The sequence below is a fragment of the Ochotona princeps genome, chromosome 19, assembly GCF_030435755.1.
Source record: "Ochotona princeps isolate mOchPri1 chromosome 19, mOchPri1.hap1, whole genome shotgun sequence".
Lineage (NCBI taxonomy): Eukaryota > Metazoa > Chordata > Mammalia > Lagomorpha > Ochotonidae > Ochotona > Ochotona princeps.
Genome location: NC_080850.1, coordinates 15,408,735 through 15,435,391, shown reverse-complemented (window position 1 = coordinate 15,435,391; position 26,657 = coordinate 15,408,735). Strand labels below are relative to the sequence as shown.

Here is a 26,657-nt window from a genome sequence, read left to right as displayed (position 1 = left end):
ACTCTTTGCTCTCAGGCTTGTCCAACTTCCCTGCTTCTGTACGCATCCATATCCTACCAGCCTCTTTCACACTGGTCTCCAATGTCACTTCCTCCCAAAGGTGCACCGGCTCCCGGCACGCTCCCCCTGCTGGACACCATTGCTCCTTCTCCATTTCCCACATCACACATCAGTTTTTCTTGTGGGGGCACATCACACCCTACTTATCCCCTCCACAGGTGTGTGACTTATTTGTGAACTGGAGTGGAAGTGCTTTTGGGAAAGGTGTCATGTCTCAGCTGGTTCCCCAGCACTGGTCTAGCATGCAATAGTGGGTGCTCAAGGCATTTGTTGGCTGAATGGGGTGGGGGGAGTGGATGAGGGAGATGCTGAGAGCTTGGGGAGAGGGTAGGACATGAATGAACAGAGGGAGGGTTGGCAGGGGTGGATGACTCCTCAAATCGTTCTGCAGTCCTGACCCTGACCTTGCTGATGGCAGCGATGGAATCACAGCCAGCACTTGCCCAGGTGAACAACCTGCAGGTTCTTGCCCCTCTGAGTCCTGCCCGTGTCATAAAACAGTGCTTCCTCTTTAGGGGCGGGAGGGGAAAGTGGGGTGATTTAGGGGCTGGGCCTCAGCTGCTGGGAGAGTTTATAAGCTGGAACACCAGACCCCCTCAGCACCACGATCTTCCTACTTGCTCTGCTCGTAAGCCTCTAGCATTCCCAGCACCATGGCCTTCAACGGCAAGTTCGAGATGGAGAGTGAGAAGAACTATGACGAGTTCATGAAGCTCCTGGGTGAGTGAGCCCCTCACTATGCCTTCCCTGGGTGGGAGCAGCTTTCCATAGCCAGCTCTGGGCCAGGAACTCAAAGTGCTGGATCGACTGGGACAGGACTTCATGCATTCTTTCATTCACTTCTTCACTCACTGGTTGAGCAACTGCCTGTGCTAGGCTCTGATGACAGAGACTGGTAAGACACTCACTGATTTTAGAGCACTTAGAAAATAACACTATCTCCACTGCACTGGATGGAGAACTTGACGCCCAGAGACTGGGCAACTAACCTGAGGTCACACAGCTGGTAACTGGCACAGTAGAGATTGGACTGGTGAAGTAGAGACTTTATGTTTATGTGTTTAATCATTGACTAATTGTGGGCTACATACAAGTATCCCAGGATAACTGATGGGGGACCTCAGTGTGACTGGTCTGTGTGTGGCAAAAGTCATTAGCACTCAGGACCCTGTAATGTGTGGTGTTATCATATCCTGCCTCGGGAAAGGTGACCAACGGGCTAGTGTCTAGACTAACCAAGTTTGGCAAGCCATTCCTTCAGTCATTCAGCAAACATAGGCTTGATTGTGCTTGATGGCCTGAGTGTAGGGAACACAGACATCACCCTTCTCTCACAGCTTGATTTGTAACATTGTTCTGTTTCAAGAAACCCGTGAGACAGCAGGTTTGGCAATCTATGGGAATCTGTGCTCACTCTCCAAGTCTCAGGCAGTACAACTGTGATTAAGAAGACAGCCCTGCCTCTCCCAGTGGTCACACCTTGCCAGCCTGTGGGGCCACAGCAGGCCTGAGAGCAGGGTTCTCGTTTCCTTTCTGGGGCTGCGTGGCCTCTTCTATAAGACAGAAGCATCAGCCAGCACATCCAGAAGGTCCCAGGCATTATGGAATGTTGTGAGCTGGACAAGTCCCTGTTTCATTTAGATGACCATCAACTCGGCTTCGTTGCTGAACACTAAGTAGGTGCCAGGAGCCTGTAAGGCACAGTAATGCTGAATTTACTCCTTGCCACAACCCTCTCAGATGGGCCTTGCTCTTTTCCTTTAGTAGATGAATACACTGAGGCCTGGGGAGACAGTGGTTTGCCTAAGACACATGGTTCCCGGCAGGGCTGGGATTTGAGGGCAGGCACGGTGGTGTTCTTGACCTCAGTGCTGGGCTGCCACTGGGAGGAAGGCTCTCTCCCCAACCACAAGGCTATAACCAATGCTTCTCCCTGGGCCCAGGGCTTTCCAGCGATGTGATAGAAAAGAGCCGCAACGTGAAAATCGTCACTGAGATAAAGCAAGACGGGCAGGACTTCACCTGGTCCCATCACGCATCTGGGGGACAAGTCATGACCAACAAGTTCACCATCGGCAAGGAAAGTGAAATACAGACCTTCGGGGGCAGGAAGTTCAAGGTGAGAGGCTACTGGCTGCTCATACTCTTTGCCTAAACCCCTAGCCAACCTCAGCACCTCAGTGCTGAGGCTCCTGGCTTCATAAACTGAGGCACCTCTCTTTACTTTAGCATGAAGAGCTGGGGTTACCTAGCAATATATTGCTCCTGGTTTTTAACAGCTGCTAACAGCCGTTAATAATGGATACTATAGCGATAAAAAAGTAGCAAGTATTTGTTGGGCATTTAATATAACAGACACTTGACAAATAGTTCGTGCATCTCTATGAAGTTAATGAGGCTGCTGCAAGCACTCTCCCCATTTTACAGATAGAAATGAAATAGCTTGTCCTTCATCACACAGCAGGGCCAGGTGGTCCTGGCATCCATTTTTTGCTGCTGTCTCCCAGCTTGGCCTAGAGATAAACAGTCCAGGCGCTTCAGTCAGACACAGCTGGGTCTGTAAAGCATGACGGGCCTGGAGTAAATCATCTCATGCCCCATTGAGACTCAGGCCTCTGATAGGCTGAGGGGAACAAGAGCCAGACTCCAGGATTCACCAAGAGAGTGCACAGCCTGGAAGTGCCTAGCCTGCTACCTGCCACAAAGTGAATGCTAGGGCTTAAGGGTTACTCATTGCTTTTGTTTCAGAGGGGAAGAAACTGAGGCTCAAAAAAGCTGAGAAAGTATCCAGGCCTTGCAGCCAGAGGCTACAGGATAGGCACTGGAGGTACAGCTCTTTGCTGCTAAAGGTTGCACTCACGCCTTCAGAACCTACAGTCCCTGCAGTGACCAAGCCTTCCTCTGGGACACAGGCAGCTGGGCCCCTGAGGCATACAGTCAGGCACAAGTTCTGGAGGCCTGAGGGTCACCTGTTTTCCTTCCACGTGCTATGCAGTTCTGTGCAGTGCTATCTCCCTCCCTCCCGCCCTGCATTTCTGATTGCCTGAGCATACAACTGTGCAGACCTCCACTTCCAGGCCAGCTAGTTCCATAGAACAGGATCATTCTGGCCATGCTGCTTCCCAAACTCTCTGCTGAGTCTGAAGCTGCAAGCTTGGGTAGCAGAGAAAGAGAGGGTAGCTGGAGCAGTTCGGTTCATGACTGCAGTGAAACACCTGAGCCACGTTTCTGACCCAAGAGAAGACCCATAGTTTGGCAGTTACCTGCCAAGGCCAGGCAAGGCCCCATTGGTTTAGCCTCTGGAACAAACTTTCCTGGTGGCAAATTCCCAAAGTGGCAGAGAGTGTCACACGGCTAGAGGGAGCACGTGTGTTTATCCACCGTGATTCCATGCCAGGATCCCTTCTTAACAGCCCAGTCCAATCAGTCACCTCCCCAAGGCCCCACCTCCAACACCATTAGATCAGTTCCCCCTCTTAGTACCATTTGTACAAGACGTGAGGGACCCAGCCTTCCACACATGGGCCTCTTGGACCCAAACCAGTGTCCACACCACAGCAGGGGCTCTTGGTCCTCATCTTGGCCAGATGGGTCCTTCAGGCCTTCTACCTGTTCTGGTCTCCTCTGCAGACTGTGACCACGAACTTGAGAATATCTGGCTCCTGAGGCTGCAAAGCTAGAAAATGAGTCATCTTAACAATCATATTCTGCCTTTCGGTTCTTAAAAAAATGTAAATCTCCTTAGAAGGCTTTCTGGGTCACCATATAATTGCCTTATTCTTTTTAAAATCTTCATGGTATCTGAGAAGAATTAAGGACTAGAATTTAGTTGATCACTCTCACTAAAATTAGGTTATTTACAAGTGGATATAATCTATATGGGGTATGTAAGTTGTTCATCGACAGAGAGAGAGAGAGAAATATTTCACATCTCACATCTGCTGGTTAACTTCCCAAATGTCTGCAATGGCCTAGGTAGGGTAAGATCAAAGCCAGGGACCAGGAACTCATTCTGGTTCTTGCACATGGATGGCAGAGGCCCAGCTGCTTGTTCATTAGCTGCTGCCTCCCAGGATGTACACTAACAGGAAGCTGGACTTGGAAGCAGAACTGAGACTCGAACCCAGGCACTGTGATAGGGGATGTTGGAAGCCCAAGCAGCATCTTAAACCATTAGACCAAACACCCACCTCTACTTCCATTCTAGACATGAACACGCTGAGGCAGAGGGAGGGTCAGTGACTTGCTCAAGGTTATCTCAGTCTTTGAAAACGTGCGGTTGTATACTGGTTGGCAGATCCCTAGAGGGCATCGCTGGCCTGCATGCCAGGGCTCTGCTGACCCAAGCTTGTATTGTACTTCCCTTCCAGGCCACCGTGAAGATGGAGGGCAACAAGGTGGTGGCGAGCTTTCCCAACTACCAGCACACCTCAGAGATCGTTGGGGACAAGCTGGTGGAGGTGAGTGTCCTGCTGGTCCCTGGCTGGCTGGCTGGCTGCTGTGAGGTTCCCCCTCAGATCTGTGAAACAAGTTTGTTTCAGGTCTCAGCGGGGGTTCCCCAGCAGCAGGTGGCTGGGCAGTGCACTCTGAGCCAAGCCCTGGGTATGCATGGTCTCACTGCACTTCACACAATCCTCCTAGGTGGGAATTTTTCAGACTGTTATACAGGTGAGGCAGTCGAGGCATGGGGAAGCCCCTCCATCAGTGGCAGGGCACCTGGCTTGGAGGACAAACTGAGATTGGACGCTAATCCTCCCATTCAGCCCCTAAGGGGCACCAAACTGGAAGCCCGTGAGACCTGTCCCAGAACATAAACAAAGAGGTGACTCAGGTGGGTCCCTGCTCCCGGGGGCAGCCAACACTCCTTCTCCATTTCCACAGGGGTTTTGGGCCCTTCCCACTAGATCTGGTTTTTTTTTCCCCATGGAAATTTCCATGTCCCTGTGAACTCTCCATGATATTAAATGTTGGCAACACCGTTTAAAACATTTGGAATGCTGGCAGATCCAACACACACACACACACACACACACACACCCTCTCACTACCACACCCAGTACTCTATAGAAGCTGTGAGGTGCTGCCTGACAGGCCCTTCATCTCACTCCCACCATTTCCCTCTCAGCTTCCAGAATTTTCCCAAGCCCAGGTGGAAGCAAGAAGGCACCCCTACCCTTCACTTCTCTGTGGTGAAATTCCAGCCTGGGTGGGGGAAGAGACCCCTCCCACCTCCCCCAGCTCTCCAGGAGGAGGGTCCGGAGCGAGGCAGGATTCACACCCTCCCTCCAGGGAGCAGCTGGCCTCCCTTTTTTCATCTCTCTCTCATTTTCTTGTCACCTTCATCCCAAGCTCCACTATAGAAAAAGAACACAAAACCTTCCCCAGTCACTCTGGGCTGCTATGCCAAGGTGCCACAGACAGAGGGTGCGTGCAACAAACATTTCTCTCTCGTAGTTCTGGAGAGGTCAGAAAGGCCAGGAGCAGAGTACAGCCTAGCTATGGCTGTCTTCCTGGGTTCCTTACATGCCAGTGAGATGGACCAGCTCTAGCACATCTCTTCTTCCTCCCGTCAGAAGACTCCATCCTTGGAATCTAAACACACACACACACACAACACACACACACACACACATGTCACACCTCCAGACACCACTGCATCGGAGGTTACAGTTGCAGCATTTGAGTTTGGGGAGGAGGGAAGACAAGCCCGTAATCCCTAACATGACCCTAGAAGCCACAAGAGTCCCTTGTGCAGAAAAACCTTACAGAGTGCAGGGAAAGCACAGGATTCACCCAAGGCCAACCAGTGACAGGTGCCGCAGGCAGATCCCCAAACCTGCCCTCTGCACTAGGCCCTCTGCCTGCCTGCTCTTTCCAGATTCGTGGGACTTTCTCCTCTAATTTTAAAGTAAATAGGTATATAGTGTTGAGAAAAATAGCGAGAGTCAACAAAACGCATGATCCTTCCCCTGGGTGAAAGCTGCCCTGTGGGGAGGACATGTCAAAGATACAGTCTCACAGGGACCGCCAGTCTGCAGGTCCTGCCCCTACCAGGGAAGTGGAGCCTCTCAGCCAGTGAGGTCTGCAGGGAGAACAGGTGTGAGGGTGGAGGTGAGGAAGGCGGTGGAAGTAGGTGTGTGTTCAGCAACAGCATTGCCTTTCCCAGGCTGAACAAGCCTCCTTCTTGATTCTTGGAGGCTCCAGACACGGTGGCTGCATGCTATGAGCATTGCCCAGAGTTCAGGGTCATGATCTCTCTCTCTCTCTCTCTCTCACACACACACACACACACACACACACACTCAGGCACACCCCTGCACCAAGAGAGGCAATGAGAGAAACTGTGTTGGTTGCAAATCTCCAACCTCCAGCTCCAGCAGCTCAGAGCCAGCTAGGGCACGCCCCTTGCTCTACATCAAAGAGAGCGCCTGCTGGGAGCAGCCTCCGGCTACCAGCAGCAGCCCCAGCCACCTGCTCACTCTCCTCTACCAGAGTCCCAGCCTCCTCCCACCAGCCCTTCTTCCTGTACTCCCCCTTCCATCTATCCTATATGCAAATCTCACATCACTTCACACTGCCGCTGCTGCCCTTGGTTGCTTGGCCTGCCCTTGCACTGTCCCATCCCACAGGTGTCCTCTGCCCCAGGCCCCTGCTCCTCCCTCCCTCCCTGTGCCCACTTGGTTCCTTCCTTGTAATTCCTGTTCCCCTTTCTCCTGTGTGCTTTGTCAAATCTAACACACCCTTCAGGATTCTGTGCAAAGGCCAAGTCCCTCTCCCTTCCCTGCTTAGAGTGGCTCACTGCCTCCTCTTGGGTTGTCATATACTGTCTGCCCTCTGCCCATGGGAAGGCTGCTTTCTGCTGCCATGTGTCAGAACTGACATGCAGATGCAAAGACTGTGGGTCTCAAAGGACAGAGTCCTGAGTCCCACTGCCTGCATCTCCCGCTAACCCATAGGCTTCCCATCATCAAGTATGTGGCAGGTGCCCTTACCACTGTGGAGCAGAGGTTATGTATGGCCTCTCGGCCTTGGGCTTCCCCACACGCAGGGGACAGCTTCTCAGGCTGCCAGGAGGGAGGTGGCTGGCACGAGTGAATGCAAAGAGTAGGAGATAGAAGCTTAGTACACCCAGAACCCGCAGCAGCTCTGACAGCCGCTAAGCTTTCTCACCACACCGAGTCTATACCATGACTCCTGTAATGGTTGAGGAACCTGAGGCCCAGAGAAGCTGAGTGCCTGACTCCCACTGCCCCATGCCTGCCACTGCAGGCTGGTCTTCCTTCGTCAGGGTTGTGTGTGATCAGCTAGGAGCCCCTGCCAGCAGACACAGCACTGCCTTTGCTGTTATCACAAAGCATCCTAGTCAGAGTACATAATAAAGAATGGGAGTAGAGATTTCACTCTTGGAGCTGGAGGCTGGGCAGGCCAAGAGCACAGTGAGTGGTAAGGGCCTCTGCCCTGCTTCATAAGGTGACAGAAGGCTCTGGGGGTAACAAGAGATAGTGAAGGGGCACAAGTCGCTTTTGCAACTGGTCCTATTCCCGGAACAACAGCATTGATCCAGTGGCCTCATCACCTGGGTTGAAGCAATTCTCAGGTCCCAGCACTGTTGGTGAGCAATGACGTTCCTGAATCCCCCCTCTGTTCTGGTTGCTTCTTCCAGGTCGCTAGCATTGGGGGCGTGACCTTCGAGCGTGTGAGCAAGCGCCTGGCCTGAGCAGCAAGGCCGGACTCCCAGGGCCTCTTTAACCCCAACAATAAAGCTGATTTGAGAACAGACATTGCACACCTCAGAGTGTCATTGGTTTTGGGTGTCTCAGGACAGCCTATGGCTGGGTGAGGGTGGGAACACCTTGAGGATGGCTACGCACTGCTGTGACGGAGGGCAGCAGGAGTGTGGGTGAGGCCAAGGTGGAATATCTGTGGACCCTTTTGTCCCTCCTGTCACCTGCACACTGCGGGTGCTCAGCATGCATGGATAAGAGAGCTGGGGAGCAGCATGATGGGCCACAGGAGCACCTGCAGGAAGAACCCTGACTGCTGGGAGCCGGTCCAGACACCGGGATGGGTGCACCCAGGCTCACCCAGGGAAGGCATTTCAGCTAAGCTGTGGCCTGACAATTGTTTGCTGTGGAGTCATCCCTTTGGGTCTTGGTTCACTGCTGCTATGAAAGGGATCTAAGCAGACTGATGAAGGCCCAGGGGAAGGGATACAAACGGCAGGACTCAAAAAAAGGGCGGGGGGGGGGGGGGGCGGCACAATAGCGTAGTGGTTAAAGTCCTCACCTTGCATGCCCAGGATCCCATATGGGCACTGATTCTAATCCTGGTGGCCCCACTTCCCATCCAGCTCCCTGCTTGTGGCCTGAGAAAGCGGTGGAAAATGGCCCAAAGCTTTGGGACCCTGCACCCACATGGGAGACCTGGAAGAAGCTCCTAGCTTTGGATTGGCTGTTTCAGCCGTTGCAGTCACTTGGGGAGCGATTCATCGGATGGAGGATATTCCTCTCTGTCTTTCCTCCTTTCTGTATATCTGACTTCCTAATAAAAATAAATAAATCTTTAAAAAATGGCAGGACTCTGGGGAAATGGCGTGACGAGGGTGACAAGGAGGGACTGGGGTGTCTGGGGGCCTGGACAGGAACCCTGAGAGGAGCTGCGGGAGTCTGCAGTGAGATGGGAAAGGGGTCAGCAGGGTCACACTGATTCCTTGGTGGGTACCTGGAGCCCTGGGTTAAGAAGGATTCTGAGGCAGCATTCAGATTTAGCCCACGTCCTGAGACTGATGGGAGACTGCATGCCCTGAGTGGGAAGGTAGAATGGCAATCCGAGCAATCCCTGCCCGGAGCAATGACTTGGCCCGTTTACATCCTCTTCTCTCCTTGGGAGTGTTGCTGAGTCTGGCCAGCACCCTGGCCTGGCACCCAAGGGTGAGGGCTGGGCCAGTCTGAAGTCAGGAGCCTGGAACTCCACCCAGGTCCCCCTCATGGTGGCAGAGGTCCAAGAACTGGGCCAGCCTCTGCTGCCTCACTGGATACATTAGCAGGGAGCCAGATTGGAAGTGGAGACACCAGGGCTCAGTCCTCCTGGACAGAGGTCCAGGCCTGGTTTCCTGGCCAGCACTGCGTTCCTCCTCCCTGCAGCCTCTTCCTGATTCCTTGCTTAGCTTTCCAAGAACAGCATGCGGCCTCTCCCCACTCACCCACCACACCAGGACCCGTGAAGTCCAGTGTTCTGCTAAGACGTATTGCTAATTAAGTGAACTAGGTAGGCATTAAATTAAACGAGCAGTGTTGTTGCTTTCCTTGCAGACTGAATAATTAGTTATAATGAGCCTGGATAATAAGTCTCTAAATAACAGAGCTAACCATAATTGGGCTGAAGATTGAGAGAAAGGAAAGAGTTTCTAGGTTTAGAGTTGATTCAAGGACAACTTCGAGTTGTGGGTAAGGGAGAAATCCCAAGGTCCATGTTGTTCTACACAGATTCCTAGAAACACAGGTCTCTATTCCCTGTGGCTCCATTTCACAGATCAGGAAACCGAGGCCTAGAGAGGGGAAGATATTCACCCCAAGTCACACAGCAGCAAGGGAGTCTCTGGGAGTTGTTAGGAGGCTGGCTCTCACTTGCTGATCGGAGCCCTGGTTTCTGTAGACACACGGAGTGAGGTGGGTTGGAGTGGAGGCTCGTCCCTCCTGGTGCCTTGGCAGGGAGGCTGGGTCAGCCAGAAAGGGAGGCAACTGAGAGCCAGGACCTTGGGGTCACATGGCTACCGGGTGGATTGCTCTTCTATTAACTGGCAGCCGTGTCACCCTGGGGGAAGCTCACCTACTCCTCTGAGCGTCGGTCTCCTCAGCTGTGAGGGGGGGAATGACAGCCACCTGATGCAATGGCTACACGTGCACTGTGACCTTAGCCGAACTACTATGTTCACATCAGGAATGCAAGAGTTAGGCATGCCTCTGTCACTCACCTCTAAGTCGCAGGTCCTCTTGGAGCCTCTTGTTCATGTGTCCAGTAGGTTAGTAAGACTTCCTCTCAATGGTTACAGAGCAGCCTCAGGGATAATCGATAAAAATCACCAACCGCTTCGGAAAAGCAAAAGAAGCTTCATCATTTTGGGGCAGAGCTCAAGATGCAGTGGTGACTACTCATTCCACGGACCTCAGTTCAGGGGCCCTTGGCCCTAGGCCATTCATGAACTTCATCCTGACCTTGGAAGTCATCTCCACTTCCACTCTACCAGAGCAACCACTCACTGCCCTGCCAAGCAGAAGAAAGCTACCTAAAGCTACCTAAAGCATCTTCAATGACCACCACAAGGGGGCGCATCATCCCCCTACCTGCTGTCCCACAGCTACCAGGTGCATGTATTCCGGATGGTCAGGCAGGGATACACTGAATGACTGCACCTTGATCTGAGTGTCACCTAGGGGAGACAAGGCACGAGAGGCCACATGAGTTCCTCAAGTCAGAGATCTGTGTGAAACCCAGCCCTATGACTCACCCATGGCGAGACCTTGAGCTTCCCTGATCTTCATATCCTCAACTGGGAATAGTTAATAGTGGCTCCTGGTGGCCCCAGAGTAAGAATAGGACAGCCTGAGAGAAGAGCCTGTGACACAGCGAGTGCTCCTGGAAGAACTCCTGAGGGCTCCCTGGACAGTTCCAATGCTCAGGACACACGTGCCGAGGGATTTTCTAGCAGGAGGAAGAGCATGAGCATGCCTGGGCTGTCTCTGCCCAGATCTGCAGGACTAGGCCCTGGGATGGGAGCAGGGAGCTGTCAGTGTGACGTGCTCCACAAAAGGGCTTGGTTTTATAGACACCCTTCAGTCCCAAGCCTTCTGCTTCACAGATGAAAAAGCTGAGATGTGCAAGCAGGTGGTGCTCCGCCTATGTCTGTCTAGCTGGGAAACAGCCATGGGCCTGCCTCCTTGCTGGCCTGGTCTCCAGTAGTACGAGCAGGGCCTAAAGCAGCTCCAAGAGCAGTCAGAGCTGGCCTGGCACAAGCCTGGCGCCTGGAGTGTGAGCTGGGCCAGAGAGAGGTTACACCCCCCCAGGCTCAGCTGTTCCCAGGCCTCCAGAAAGTTCATGGAAAATAAAAGTAAAAACACCCCTATATAGAAATTGGTGCAATTCATTCATAAAACATCTGCCAAAACTTCTTGAGGTTCTCCATAGGCATGGATTTCAACTTTTTTTGCATCAAAACCAATTTCTTGTCTATATACTAGAAATTATATATTTATTGGCTTACTATTGTTAAAACATTTTCAATTTAATTTTCCTGATTCCTAGAAGTCATATCTCCTCAGAAGGGCAAATTTCCAAGTTTCTGAGAGCTCAGAGCCTCTGGGAGGGAGTAGCTGGTCGGAGCTGAGTGGAAGCCGTATTTGCTAGGGGACCCTGGCCTCACTCCATGCGGCCTCTGTGCCTTCACCCAGCTGGATACAATCACTGGTCCTGACAGACACTTGAACTGGAGACATCTCCTCAAGCCAAGTGGGCTTTCAGCCTGCAGACTGGAACCCTGCACCTACTCGGAACCCTAACTGGAACATCTGCAACAAGAGCCTGGAAAGCAGCAGGTTCTCCAAGGCAAAGCTTTTGAACCAGGCTCTGTACATTTCAGCCTTTCTTGCATCTTCCAAAATTGTACCTCTGGCTCCCCAAGAAGTTGATAAGCCAGGCAGATTCCAGGCTCCAGGCTTTCTGCAGCTGTCTCATATTTGTGATTCAGATGTCAGCTCTGGGAAGTCCTCCTCTGTGCTTGACACTTTCCTAGCTAGCTCCCAGCACGGGAGCTAAGCTTACACAAATATCCACATATAGGGGAGATCCAAGTGGATCTAACGGTCGAAGACAGGAAAGCAGGAGCGCAGAATTCAGAACTACCCAGCAACCCTGCCACCTCCATGACAACAGACGGGGAAATTTAAGCCCAAAGATGGGTTTGTCTAAAGCAAAGTGGATACTTTCGGCAAACCCAGGGGTTGTTTTGTCTAGGAACTCCCGCCCAAACTGAGCACTTCCTGCTTCAGCTGGCACAGCACCCAGAAAATAGTGAGTGCCACCCCTGGCTTCCAGCTGCATTCGCTCACCCCACTGGAAGGTATCTGAGCTTAGCAAATACCTCTCAGGTCCAAGCTGATGCCAGCTCTTGGGAGTGGTTCTACTGGCACCTAGGTTTGCAAGGGCAGGACAGAGGCCCTGACGGGCGAGCCTGCAGAATAGAGGAGAAATCTGGTTGTTTCCATGATGGTTGATGCTACATCCCATCAGTTCTACCACACAGTCTGAACATCTTACCATGCCCAAAATAAGAATGTAACACAGCATCAATGGGACCTTCAGCACAGCATCAACTAAAGCTGGCAGGTTCTCAATGGCCCATCTTATAGTCTATGTAATGTACAAAGAAAATTCTTATGCAAGTACTGAACCTAGTATGAGTTATGGCGCTAATCCTCATGAGAACTCCATAGACAAGTGCTATTATCACCCCCACTTAAAAGAGGTGAGGTGAATGGACTACTGCGGTGATTCAACGGGTTCATCCTCCACCTGTACTGCCAGTCCCGTAGTTCGAGTCCCAGCTGCTCTACTTACAATCCAGCTCCCTGCTAATGCTCTGGAAAACCAGTGAAAGAGGGCTCAGGATGGCACCCTTTTTTTTTTTAAAGACTTATTTTTATTGGAAAGTCAGATACACAGGGAGGAGACAGAGAGGAAGATCTTCCGTCCAATGAGTCACTCCCCAAGCAACCACAACAGCTGGAGCTAGGCCCATCTGAAGCCAGTAGCCTCTTCTGGGTCTCCCACACGAGTGGTGCAGGGTCCCAAGGCTTTTGGCCATCCTCGACTGCTTTCCCAGGCCACAAGCAGGCAGCTGGATGGGAAGCGGGGCTGTCAGGATTAGAACTGGCACCAGTATGGGATCCTGGCGTGTACAAGGCGAGGACTTAAGTCACTAGGCTACCATGCTGGGCCTGGCACCCACTTGTGACTATCTCTGCTCAGCTGCAGCCATTTGTGGAGTAAACCAGCAAATAGAGAATTTCTCTTTCCGCCTCTCTATAAAATCAGCCTTTCAGGGCCCAACAATACAGCCTAGTGGCTAAATCTTAGCCTTACATGTGCCAGGATCCCACATAGGCACCAATTCAGATCCCGGTTGCTCAACTGCCCTTCCAGCTCCCTACGTGTGGCCTGGGAAAGCAACAGAGGATGGCTCAAAGCCTTGGAACTCTGCACCCTGTGGGAGACCCAGAAGCTTCTGGCTTGGGATTGGCTCAGCTCTGGTTGTTGCAGCCACTTGGGAGAGTGAATCAGCGGACAGAAGATCTTTGTCTCTCCTGTTCTCTGTAAAACCTTTTAAAAACCTTTTAAATAAGAAATTAATCTTAAAAAAGAAAAAAAGTGAGAAGACACTGGGTCAGCTGCCTGCCAGCGACTAGTACATAGTTTGAACTGTTTGACATGTCAGTGTGGTGAGACACTGCTGCCTAGCAGTTTGTCCCATCAGCAGGGTATTCTAGATCTGGCTGATTTTAAGAAGAAAGGTTTCCCTAGATGACATGGTGGGGTCCATTGAATCTGTTGAAGCTCTGAGGGGAAAAATGGCATTTTTTAAAAAAGATTTATTTATTTTTTATTACAAAGTCAGATATACAGAGAGGAGAGACAGAGAGGAAGATCTTCCGTCCGATGATTCACTCCCCAAGTGAGCGCAACGGCCGGTGCTGTGCCGATCCAAAGCCGGGAACCAGGAACCTCTTCCTGGTCTCCCTCGCGGGTGCAGGGTCCCAAATCTGTGGGCCATCCTCGACTGCTTTCCCATGCCACAAGCAAGGAGCTGGATGGGAAGTGGAGCAGCCGGGATTATAACCGGTGCCCCTATGGGATCCCGGGGCGTTCAAGGCAAGGACTTTAGCCACTAGGCCATGCCGCCGGGCCCAAAAAATGGCATTTTTACAGAGAAGGAATTTTGCTTTCAGACTGTAACACAGAAATCCTGCCAGAGTTCCCAGCCTGCCCTATACATTTTGGATTCAACCATAATATCAACTCTTACCTGAATTTCCAGCATGCTGGGAAGATTTGCAACTTGCCATTTCTCCCAACCGCATGAGCCAGTTCCTGACAATAAGCTTCTTTTTCTCCTCTCTGCTCTCCTACTGGTTTCTCCTTAATGGTGCTGGAGCTGGCAAGTGGCTATGGGTCAAATGTTGGAAACTCAAGTTGAAATTTTTTTTTAAAGATTTATTTATTTTATTACAAAGTCAGATATACAGAGAGGAGAGACAGAGAGGAAGATCTTCCGTCCGATGTTTCACTCCCCAAGTGAGCCGCAACGGGCCGGTGTGCGCCGATCCGAAGCCGGGAACCAGGAACCTCTTCCAGGTCTCCCACGCGGGTGCAGGGTCCCAAAGCATTGGGCCGTCCTCGACTGCTTTCCCAGGCCACAAGCAGGGAGCTGGATGGGAAGTGGAGCTGCCGGGATTAGAACCGGTGCCCATATGGGATCCCGGGGCATTGAAGGCGAGGACTTTAGTCGCTAGGCCACGCCGCCAGGCCCAAGGTTGGAATTTTTAAAGAGATTTTATATTTATTTTTATTGGAAAGTCAGATATACAGAGAGGAGGAGAGAAAGATAGGAAGATCTTCCATCCGACGGTTCACTCTCCAAGCAGCCACAACAGCTGATGTAAAGCCAATCTGGAGCCAGGAGCCTCTTCTGGGTCTCCCACGTGGGTTCAGGGTCCCAAAGCTTTGGGCCACCCGGATTAGAACTGGTGCCCATATAGGATTCCAGCGCATTCAAGGTGAGAACTTTAACCATTACACTATTGTGCTGGGCCCTCAAGGTTGGAATTTAATGCCCACTGTGAGATATGAAGGAATGAGGTGGGCCTTTCAGAGGTGACAAGGGCTCTGTGCGCATGACTCACTTATTCACCTAAGCGAGGAGCAGGTGAGGGAATGAATGGGCCATCCGGCGAGAGGGTCTGCTGTCGCAGCCAGGAAGGCTGAATCGGCCACAGGATGCCCTGCCATCACCTTGGGACCCTGTGAGCCAGGAGAGCACCGCCAGATGTAGCCCCCTGACCATGGCCCAGCACTGGGGGTGCTGGTAGTGGTGTGTGCCCAGGCTGAGTGTTCCCAGCAGCAGGAACAGGCGTAGATGGGTGTCTAGCCAGACACACTCCTCTGCTTTGTGTGTCTCCCCAGGAAAGCCAGCTTTGGGTAATCAGTCTGGCTGTCCCCTTCCCCACTCCCACCCAGAAAAAATGGAGGGGGTGTGGTCGCCCGGGAAAAGAGCCGAGAGACCAAGCGCAGGTGGTGTGTTTATTGCAGCTGCCTTTTCCCAGGGGACAGAGCTGGCTGTAAAGCTCGAGGGGGGGGTCTTCTCTCATGAGTCCCCAGCCTCAGAACAAATACAATAACTTGAAATCCAAACCAGTCACACATAAATAGAAGCAGGTTGGCCAAGAACCAAACAAAAACAACAAACGAGCGTGCAGTATCCCATGTTAGTGTGACAAAGCAATGGTGCTTCCGCCTTGCCCAGCCGCTTGTCCCTCCGTGGGCACAGTACATCCTTGCCTCTGCTCCACGAAGCTTTACAAACTTCGGATCCAACTTGGTGGCATGCAGCTGCCTGACCTCACCGGTCCTTGCTGCAGGCCCCCCGGCAAGTGAGTCAAGAGAAAAACCAAGCGTGCGTTCTGTCAAAAACTGCTTCCGTGGTCCTTTGTGCCTCCCAGTTCTGAGAGGCACGCGATGTATCTATCCCCTCACAAGGAAACCCAAAGAACATGCTGAGCGCCGGCCGCGAGTTGGAACAAAAACATATTGCACATGGTTCCGGCAGTCTTCCTGAGGTCCCTCTCGCGGCAGAGCCCCCAATACCGGCTTTCCATCCAACCAAGCAGCAGCAGTGTCACCTTTCCACGTCCAGCCCTGTCCCCCACATCCTGGCCAGGCTAAACAAATATTCCACACTGTTACCTTTCACTTGTGGTCAAACTCAAGGCTGAGCCAGGATCTGCACTCACACACTGTCAGCATGGAGAGCAGGGAGGTAGGAATTACTTGCTTCAAACCCTTCCTTTCCCTTCAGCAACCTCCTCCCTCCCTAACCCAACCTAGTGGTGATCAAAGTTGGACAGGTGAACACGGCATTTACAATGCAGAATCTTCTGGAATGGAGACCCCAAAAAGTGATTCTCCCAACTGCATGCCTTTGTCAAAGTTGTTGACAGGCCCATCCCAAGCCCGGTTAAAGCCAAAACTCAGGACAGCCATCACATGGGACAGGCTGTGTGGCAGTGAAGTAGTTTTTTCTTTTTTCTTTTTCCTTCTTTTAAGAAATACTTCAAGTATCACATAGTCCCTGACATAGTATGTAAACACCTCAATGGACAGAAGGCTAGGTCACTTTGGGACTCAGTAGCAGCACGGGAAAACTTCTAAAGGCCCAGAAAGCTCTGAGGTCCGACAACAAAGGCAGGAAGAAGAGCCCACTGGGCCTCGCCAGGCAGAGACTCGGGTCCCCACGGAGACACAGGCCCCTCTGGACAAAACCCTGGAAAGAAAAGCACCCAAGCCTGTGTCCTGCAGGGGCCCTGAGAACAAACCAGGCCGCCCACACCCTTGGGCGCAGGTGCTGTCAACAAAGAGGACGCGCCTGCGCTCCAGTGACTGCCAGCCAGTCCCCAAGCCGCTGACCTCTGTTCACTCCTTTCTCCAGTCACGCTGGAAGCCACACGTGTAAGGCGTCTCTCAGAGGGAGGCTCTTGGGTGAGGTATGTCATCGAATGCTTCGCCCAGGTCGCTTTAATCAGAAAGGGCATGGAGCCCCTGTCCAGAGGCCCGTGAGGGTCTTTGGGGATGGCCTCCTGGGTTGCCCTGCTTGGCCGAGCTCTCCGCCTCCGGTCGCTCCCTTCACAAGGGTCTCCCACGTAGCGTCAAGGTGGCTTATCTGTCAAAACAGCTGGTGGGGAACATGTGGCTGCCACTGAAGTAGCTGCTTCCATAGGCGGTGGCAAGGCAGTGCCTGGGTTCGGCTGCGACGGCCATCTGCATGCTCAGGGAGGCGGGCACGGGCACAGGACAAACCTCCAGGGGCTGCAGGGCGGAGAAGGGGGTATGCAGGGATGAGCTGCTGCCCCCAGGGAGCAGGCTTCCCGGATGGTGGGAGTCCCGACAGGCCAAGCTCATGTCCGGCACAGGGGCCTGGAACTGTGCAAGGGTGGCAGTGGGCTGGCTGAGGGCTGGGTAGGCGGCAGGCTGGAACAGTAGTTGGGCGGGGGTGGAGGGTGTGCCAGGAACCATTGCCAAGGTCTGGCTCTTGACTGTCACAGCATCCTTGAGGACATTGTCATAGGCACTGTAAGGAAAAGATGCAAGTGAGGCTTGAGGTGGGGGATCAGACCGCGGATACTCAAGTCTCTACCTGCCACACTCCGTGGGACATGAGATGCCAAGTGCCCTGTTAGGTCAGGCCCTGCCAGCCTTCGTTTGCTGCCCGCAACTCGGCTTTAGCCATTCAGAAGCCGACGTAGGCCTTGAAGTTCTTCGAGCCCTCAAGCCCGGGCTGCTACTTCTGCCCCCACCCCCAGAGGTAATCGCTACGCATTCTCTGGCAGGAGAGGATCCCGTTGACTTTCACTCGCCCCTCCGATCCTAGAACCTGGCATGCTGTGATGCATAAGCACAGGGCATTCACCATGACCTTCCAGGCGCTTCCTGGCCAGTGCGTGACGACTAGCTGAGTCCTTAGCTAGGGGACACTGACCAAGTTCTATCGGTTGGGGGTGTTGCAGTGATCCCATCAGACCATGGGTCTGCAATGGGATTTGCTGCCGTGTCATAAAGTTTTCTATACAACTTTTTGGGAAAACAAAACTCAAGGCTTTTTTAAGCCAGGAACAAAGGGAGGCTGTGAGAGACCCGAGAAGGGATGTTTCAGTGTGACAGTCATGAGGCCACAGCCAAGCACCTGGGGGTCCCCGTCAACACTCACCCTGAGCGATGTCCTCTGGCTTCAGCCACCTTCTAAAGGGCCTAGGCAGCCAGACAGACATCTCAAAAGAAACAGACCAAGGCAACCATGGCAGAGCTTCCCACATCCGGAAGCTGGTGGCTGCTCAGGCTCCTATACACTTTTGCTTTCACCCAGTGCCCAGGAAAGTCAGGCCAGATGCCAGGGCATGCTGAGCCGCTTCCTGTGGCCCTGAAGAGCCGTGGACGAGGTGCAACCACATACGCCACGTTCTAGCTGCCCTCCTCTCTGCGGCCACCAGGAACTCTTCATTCCAGACGCGTTGGTCTGTGGCAGCTTGAAGCTGCTCTGATCCATACAACACTTCCTCTCCGATTCCCACGGCTCCTCACAAACAGCCTCTTAGGTGAAGCTGCTCAGGCTTAGCTGACTAAGAGGCTGGCTGTGCGCACAACCAGGACGGGACAAGGCACTTATCACAAGAGCTCGCAGTGGGGGTGCGATGATCCTTGTGATTACAGCAGGGCTTAGCTCCAAGAGCCCAGATGCTTACAAGGCAGGGCACTCACTCAACCCTGCAACCCCAAAGCCACCACCAAACAGGTCAACTCTCCAAACTGCACTTCTCTCAGGAGCCACCAGGGCCCACTTCCCAGGAGACAAGCGGGCAATGCGGGAGGCACTACCAGCCTGGGCCTCAGGCAATCACCCATGACTCCTGGGGAGCCTTAGTATTGGGCAGTGCGGAGGATCAGGAGAGAGGAACATACACCAGCAGGAGTTCGATGCACGTGCTGAGGTGCTCCAGGGAGTAGCTTGAGATCCTCTGCAGGTCTCTGGTCCAGTAGGGGGAAAGCTGCAGGCAGATCCTCGAGGCCCCCACGCAGGCTGCGGCCACCACGGAAGGCTGGAATTTGTAGAATACGTGATCTGCAAGAGAATCCCGCAGGGCGTAGGCATCAGAAGACCCCTGTGCCATGTCCTCTTCCCCTGCACACTGCGCCCCTACTCCTCGGGGAGTGTTACGCCTGCTGCAACAGTGAGTGGACGCATGAACTGGTTCACGGGCTGTTCCCCGTGCCCTGTTGATGCAGAGATTAGAAGGCGCTTCTTCTCAAACACCTTGCCTTGCAATCTGGATTCCTGATGTTGAGCCTGGAGCTGAGGTTTTCAATAAACGTTCCTTTGCTCTCAGGGGGCTGTGAGCGGCCTGCAGAAAGGCCACCAACAGAACCACAGAGCACGGGGTAGCTCTGCCAGCTGCTGTGGGCAACTGACATGCCACTTCACGGGCTCCCTTTGGGAGTGTGATGACAGCCACTGATTATTAGGAATGGCATCTGGTCCAGAGGAGGCGCTCAGTGGAAATCTGTTGAATGAACCAATGAATGACTCCACGAATTGAGAATTTACAACACTGATCCTTCACTTAGGTTTGCTAGGTTCTCTCCCTGTCCTACAAAGACAGCTGGACACAGCAGAGCTACTACCACGTATGCACAAAGGCCAATAGGTGAACCTCCCGCAGTTCTCGGAGTGACACTTGGCTTTCAGCACTTTACTAGCAGGGATTTGTCTATTAATTTGAAGGCCAGAGGGTGATAGAAAAAGAGAGAAAAGTTCCTCTACCTATTGGTTCACTCTCCAAATAGCCACAGCAGTTAGGCCTGGGCCAGGCTAAAGCCAGAAGTTAGCAGCCAGGAAGTTCCCCGAGGCCTCCCATGAGTGGTAGGAGCCCAAATGGGCTTATCTGTCATTGCTTGTCCAAGCACATTAGTGGGCAGATGGATCAGAAGCAGAGCAGCTGGACTTGGATTAGTACTCTGATATGAGATGCCGGTATTGCAAGCCATAGCTTAACCCATTGTATCACAACTCGTCTTAAAATTGCTCCTGATTGGGCCCGGTGTGAAAGCCTAGTGGCTAAAGTCCTTGCCTTGCCAGACACCAGGATCCCATACGGGTGCCGGTTTGTATCCTGGCTGCTCCAAGAGCTTTCTCTGGACCTCCCATGCGGGTGTAGGGTTCCAAGGCTTTGGGCAATCCTCTGCTGGTTTTCCAGGCCATATGCAGGGAGCTGGATGGGCACTGGAGTAGGCAAGACAGTGCCCATATGGGATCTCAGCGAGTGCAAGGAAAAGATTTAGCCACTGAGCCACGGTGCCAGGCCCAACATTCAGACTTAATTTTCTTAGATTTTATTTTTACTATCGTTTACATAGTTGAGAGGGATGCATGCCCATGAGGGCCTCCAATTAGGGTGGGTAGGGTAGAGGAACGGAGGAAGGTGGGTGGGACAAATGTTTCAGTTCTTTTTCTGTTCCTCCTGCTAACCCCTCGGCTTTATTAACGTAGATTCCAAGCCACAGCCCCTAGATGGGATAAGTGCTTGCTAAAGTAGATGTAAACACACACTCTCACACCACCCTATTCATGGATTCCAGCTCTTCAGGAAAGACCTACGTGCAAATCTGTGAGTACAGTCATTTGCAATACTCCCGGTTTCCCTAAGAAAAAGCACGAGGTGATGTGTAAGTCAAAAGGTCCTCACCACCTGGGTCTAAACTGCTGTTTCTTTGACGTGTCATTGCTAACACACTGGGGGCAAATCTGCTTATTCCTCACCCCCAATGAGGTAGGGATGACAGGGGTGCCTGGGCCTCAGGCAGTAGGGACGTGCCCTCCAGGATGGGCACAGAGTACAGCAGTTAAGATGTTGCCTCTCCCAGTTGCGGGGAAAAGGGAACCCTACTCCACTGCTGGTGGGGCTGCAGGCTGGTACAGCCTCTATGGAAATCAGTATGGAGAACATTCAAACAACTCAAAATCAATATACCGTATGATCCAGCAATAGCACTCCTAGGAATATATCCAGAACATTTGTTTTATGAGAAAACAACATGCACTCCTATGTTCATAGCAGCACAATCAGTAATTGCAAAAACATGGAAGCAGCCAAAATGCCCATCAGCAGAGGATTGGATAAGAAAGCTATGGTTTATCTACTCCACGGAATACTACTCAGCTATTAAAAAAAACAAAATGCAGTTCTTTGTGGCCAAATGGGCCAAACTGGAAACCATAATGCTAAGGGAAATGAGCCAATCCCAAAAGGTTAAATACCAAGTTTGCCTTAATTTAAGATGATATGCTGTTATGTATAACATGTTATGTTATGTATGTTATATGTTGTGTATAAACTAAAATTGAAATGTCAATGAGGTGGTCACAGAAGGTGGTTAAGAACTCGCATTTACTTTTAACATATTGGTTACTCATTACTATGTCAATTAATTCCATAATGATGTAAATTTTTGCTGATGGTACGTTGGAGCTTTTAATTGACTGGGATGATACTCTGCTGGCTCTGTCTTCAGACCAGAGAGGGTATACCTAAGAAGCCGTTGAACTTGACTGGACAATAAGATGCTGGACTCTATGTTTGGTATATGCTTGCAATGGGGGAATCTCAACTGAACTTGAACTGTGGTTATGCAATAAGGTGGAGGAATCCACCATGGTGGGAGGGTTTGGGGAGGGGTGGGGAGAACCCAAGTACCTATGAAACTATATCACATAATACAATGTAATTAATGAATTTAAAAAAAGAATAAAAAAAAAACTATTAAAAAAAAAAAAAGATGTTGCCTCTCCCATCACAGGGCCTGGGTTGCAGTCCCAGCTCTGCTTCGGAATCCAGCTTCCCATGTACCCTGGGAGGCAGCAGGAAATGATGGTTCGAATCCTTCATCTAGGTCCCTGCCACCCAGAAGGGAGACTGGGCTTGAATTCCCAGGTTTTCAGCATGGCCCAAACCTGGCTATTTTGCTCACTTAGGGAACGAACCAGTGGATACAGATCTTTCATCTGTCCCTCAGGCAATAAGCAAAAATACGAAAGCTCAGAAGCCCCCTCTGGAGGGACACAGCTGTTAGAATCACCCGATCCCAACTGCCCTGGGACCTAGCAGATCCCTGTACTCACCTTGCAGGGTTACCTCCAGGAAGTAATGGGCAAACTCCCTGAGGCATTCTTTGGTCTTGTGGGAACAGGTGGCAGGCCAGGTGTGGCAGTGGTAGTCCTTCTGGCTGATGGAGGCTGAGAGGTAGTAGTCCAGGAAGTGGGCGGGCGTGGGCAGGCAGAGGTTCCAGCCGAAGGCCTCCAGAAGCAGCAGCTCTGTGTTCAGCAGCTCCTTCTTGGTGAAGCCAAGGCTGTGGCTGTTCAGGATCCTCGTGCTGTTGATCTGCTCCAGCTTGGGTACACGGTCTTCCCTGTCCTCAAACTTACCTGGTGGGGGGACCAAGCAAAGGTTAGTTCCCTGTACCCAGGAAGCTAAAGGCCACCTCCTAGACAGTGCTGGCAGAGAAGTCAGAAGGCAGACACAGCACTGCTTATGGAGAAAAGCACATATTTGCCAAACCTGGGTCAGAACCTGGAGCAATCTCTTCCAGCTCTGTGATTGTGGCCAGATGTCTCAACCTCTCTGTGCCTCCCGCTTCCTTACCTGGACCCCCACCCATCACAAGGCCCTTGTTACGTTCAATGAGAACATGCACCTGGAACAAAGAAGTCAGCACCCGCAGCCAGGGGCTAGGAGGAAGGGGCCCTGCCTTTGACAGGCCCCCACCAATGTAACCAGCAGGCCATAACCCGTGACCTTGCAAATTGGACCCTGATCCTCCCAATGTGGAAAAACTCTTCAATGGCTCCCCCTTGTCCTCAGTACTGTGTGCCCACTCTGTAAAGAGGACAAGAGACAAAAGATGTTGCCATAACCACCCCTGTTGTCACCAGCTGGGGACTGCTCCTTGGGCATAGGGGCAGCTCCTCCAGGCCCAGGAGCTGCAGAGACGTGAGTGCTTCACTAAGCGAAGCTCTGCGCTGAGGGGCGTCCCAGCCTCAGAGAGCCACACAAGGGGAAAACTAGCCCCCCTCCTCCGCCACGGACTCTAGGACTCGCAGTTCTGTGGACTCCAGGACCAGAAGTTTCATGAACCTGTGGTGTTTCCCTTGTCCATCAGCCTCATCTCTGTAGCACTCCCCGCCTGGAACACACCCCCCACCGTGTATTCTCAGTTAACCCTGACCATGCCCTTCACCTTCCAAGTCACTGCCTCCTGGAAGCCTGCACTGATATGCTGGCAACTCTATGACCGCTACCCACTCCCTGCCATCATGTGGTGAGCCCCTTGAGGGCCAGGACTCAGTGTGGTCACCCATGGCCTCCAAGTCCAGCCTCCCAGGTGCAGAGCCACATGGAGTGAGCAGCAGCATGGTGGTAGCAGCCTGGCTGCTTTCCAAGTACCATCAGTGCTGATAAGGGGAACAACACGGCTCACACACCTGCTCACACCTGCCAAGTGCCTCTGACCCAGTTCTCACCAGCCTCTCAAGCTTGTGGGAGATTTGATAAGCAAGTCCCCACTACAAGCTGCTCTACTGCAGACGCGCCCCACTTGAGTAAGACCTCAAGGATGCCACTGTCCAAGGCAACAGCCATGCTGGGCAGGCCAGGGTCTCTGCAGCCCACCCGGTGGGGAAAGGCAGCACAGATGCAGCTCTGGCTGTGCGGGTGGAAATGCACAATACAGTGTAGGGTGGGGGCCACTGCCAACCACAGCCTAGGCAGCACACAGCAACCCACAACTTTCATCTTCTGGAGCCCAATCCACCTGGAATGCCATGGCCTCCAAAGCACAGCTCCTCCTGTCTCGCACATTTGAGCAAGGGGGCAGGTGTGTGCAAGGTTAAAGCTGTCCAGTGTGGAAGATATCTGTCCTGTGTGAATGGAAATTCGAGGGTGTGGCCTGGCTTACTGGACCTAGAGGGCCTCTGCAGCCACCCAGCCACTAGTCCCTTCCCAGGCACCAGATGGGGCCACCGGGAACTCTGACCCTACCCTGTACCCACCTTATCTTGTGTTCTGTGGAGTTCAGTTCAGAGGTCACTGACTCATCAAGGCACCTCTCACGCTCTAACTACTTCACAGTGCCTGGCACTTAGGGACATTGGGAATGTTCAGAGTGGGTGTCTAGGAACGAACGCCCCTCTCCGCGCGGCGCAAGTTTAGGCCACTCAGACTTTTCTCTGATCCTCCCATATTCCCTAGTGGTTCGTTTCTCCAACAACTGGGTTTTCTCAGTGCAATTTATAAAGGAGGGCCAACACTTGCTTTGTGGCAGATGGTCCAGGTTTCTCTGAGCCAGCCCCGGCTACAGTGCTCCCCAAACAGGAGCTCCTGTCTGCAGCAGCAGGTGGTCCAGCCCGGGGCAGGTCCCAGGGGCACTAAGGCCTTACCCCTTGCCTTTGCAGGCAACAGGCAATGTACTCCAGCAGCAGAGGGCCCCGGCCAGATGAGTCTCCGCCTCCCGCCCTGCTCTGGGGTTCTTCCACCTTGGAGGATCGGGCCTCACCCACACCCTCAGAGCCCAGATAGTCTTCCAGCGCCCTACCACATCACAGGCCACATCAGGCAGAGCTGGGTCTATACCTTCAATGAGTTTGTGGGTGAACCAAACAGCACTAACAGCCGCAGGCAGTTTATTTGTTTAAGGGTCATGCGGAATGGAAGGTACTGGGGCTGCTGTTGTGGTAAGGCATGTGAAACCACTGCCTGGGATGCCAGCATCCCATCTGAGTGGCAGCTTCACTTCTAACCCAGTTTCCTGCTGATACGTCTGGGAAGGCAGAGGAAGATGGTCCAAGTGCTTGGGCCCCTGCACCCACGTGAGACAACTGACAGAGTTTCATGCTCCTGGTTTTGGTCTGGCCCAGTCCTGGCCATTGCTGACTGAACAGGCAAATGGAAGATCTTTCTTTGTCCCTCTGCCTTTCAAATGAATAAATCTTGAAGAATTAAACAAAAGAAAAGAAAAAAAAAAAAAAAGAGGTGCTTCATAAGTGCCCAGCATATGGAACTGGACCATGCTCTGTGCTGCCCATCCCCCGGGTCTTCACGGACACATTTGGGGCTATTGCTGTGGGCGGGGTGGGGGGGGCGATGGGGCTGCTTCAGGGTTCCCAGCAGTGTGGAATAAGCAGCTGGTGACAGAGCTGAGCTGGGATGCCCCAAAGCAGACAGTGGAGTCCTGGTTCCTGCTGCTGGCCTGGTCCAGCTCAGCCCAGCCCAGCCACTACTCCCCAACACAACACAAATTCACAGCCAAAAAGATTTTATGAGTTTCCTGGTGCTGCCTGGAATATGCCGATACATACTTCCTCCCCAATTCCCTTGACTCGGAGTGGGGCTGGCCCTTGACCAGGATGCTCTTGGCCTTGGCCTGGCCTAGCCGAGCCTTGGTTGTTGCAAGCATTTGGAGTTCTCTTTTTGTTTCTCTGCCTTTTAGATAAATTTGTTTAATTAATAATAATAAAAAAGTTCTTACACAGAAAGGTAACCATAATAGAACAAAATCAGAGCCTAAAAAATTCAGGTGACCTCTTCTTGTCCCCTGGGCCTGGCACTGTTCTCTCACCAGACAAGCTGCTGCCTGCATTGTGCCCGGCGATCTCCCCAGCAACTCTCACACTTGGCTCAAGGCCCCCGTATGAGACCCATGTACCGATTCATTCAGGGCCACCTGCTGCCCTTCAGGACTGACCTGCGCCTGGAGGTGAGGCCAAGGTTTCCTGGCTAAGGGGAACCAGGCTTTAAAGCCATAACTGTTTCTCTCCCTTAAGGCAATGCAATGTTTTGTGTTCTTTCCTGAGAATGGCCATTCTTCCTTCTTCCCTTTCACTTGAAAAGAAGAGCATCAAAGCCCAGCTGAGACACCACGGCTACTTTGCATCCCCCCAGAAGCCCCAGCCTGTCCCATGCGAGCTGTTGCTGTTGGGGACATGGAGGCGGAGGGGAGGTGGTATAGCGGTGGGTAAGGGAGGGGGTTGGCACCCACCAATGAATGGGGAAGGCACCAGGCAGTACAGGTGGCAGGGACCCAGCAGGAAGAAGACAGCTCCCCATGCTGGGGAGGGGGAAGGATGGCTGGCCCAGGAGCCTGCTTTCCTTAAACATTACTTGCTCAGCTGCCTTTAAATGCAGAGTACCTATCTACTGTGTCACAGGCACACAAGAGCCAGGCTGAAGCCAGCAGCCCAGAACTCAACCTGGGTCTCTCACATGGGTGGCAGGCACCCTCCTGTCTCCAAGGGTGTGCATCTAGCAGAGGAGGGACCTGACCCAGCACTCTGATATGGGACACAGGTGTCCCAAGGGGCGTCTTAACCATTGAGCCCAACTCCTGTCACTTCCCTCAGAGAAGGGTCCACTAAGAGAACTCCACTAGCTTTATTTATGGCTACAAAGCTAGTGACCACAGCCGGCAAGGTTCATGGGGTAGTCCCGCCCAGAACAGACAAGAATGCTTCCCCCCATGGGACTCACATCCAGGCTGGGTGGCAATTTCCCATCCTAGCTTGCTGTCATGGTGTCTTAAGCCACCTGACAGCCCATAACCGGTACCCTGGGTGTTAGGGAGGGCTCAAGGAGGCACTGCAGGGTTACGGCAGGCACAGGGCCCCGGGTGCTGCTGCCATACTGGTTTCTAAACACTGGTGCAGGAGCTGGTTCCCTGTATTTCTTTTCAAG

The 26,657-nt window shown here is 52.6% G+C and overlaps 2 protein-coding genes across 3 annotated transcripts in view; one reads left to right on the top strand and one right to left on the bottom strand.

The window, feature by feature from the left end:
- Nucleotides 1-710: 710 nt before the first annotated feature.
- On the top strand, nt 711-7,777 carry FABP6 (fatty acid binding protein 6). Its single transcript, XM_058677356.1, has 4 exons — nt 711-780; nt 2,004-2,179; nt 4,431-4,520; nt 7,724-7,777. The coding sequence occupies exons 1-4, from the start codon at nt 714-716 to the stop codon at nt 7,775-7,777; spliced, it is 387 nt and encodes a 128-aa protein (XP_058533339.1). The 5' UTR covers nt 711-713.
- Nucleotides 7,778-15,995: 8,218 nt separating this feature from the next.
- Nucleotides 15,996-26,657, bottom strand: part of CCNJL (cyclin J like) — a 59,596-nt gene continuing 48,934 nt past the window's right edge. For both annotated transcript variants that reach the window (XM_058677347.1, XM_004587473.2), the window contains exons 4-6: nt 22,055-22,357; nt 18,841-19,000; nt 15,996-17,455 (exon numbers count right to left, since the gene is read on the bottom strand). In XM_058677347.1, the coding sequence (XP_058533330.1) occupies nt 17,044-17,455; nt 18,841-19,000; nt 22,055-22,357 (875 nt within the window). In that variant the 3' untranslated portion in view covers nt 15,996-17,043. The remainder of the gene's footprint in view (nt 17,456-18,840; nt 19,001-22,054; nt 22,358-26,657) is intronic.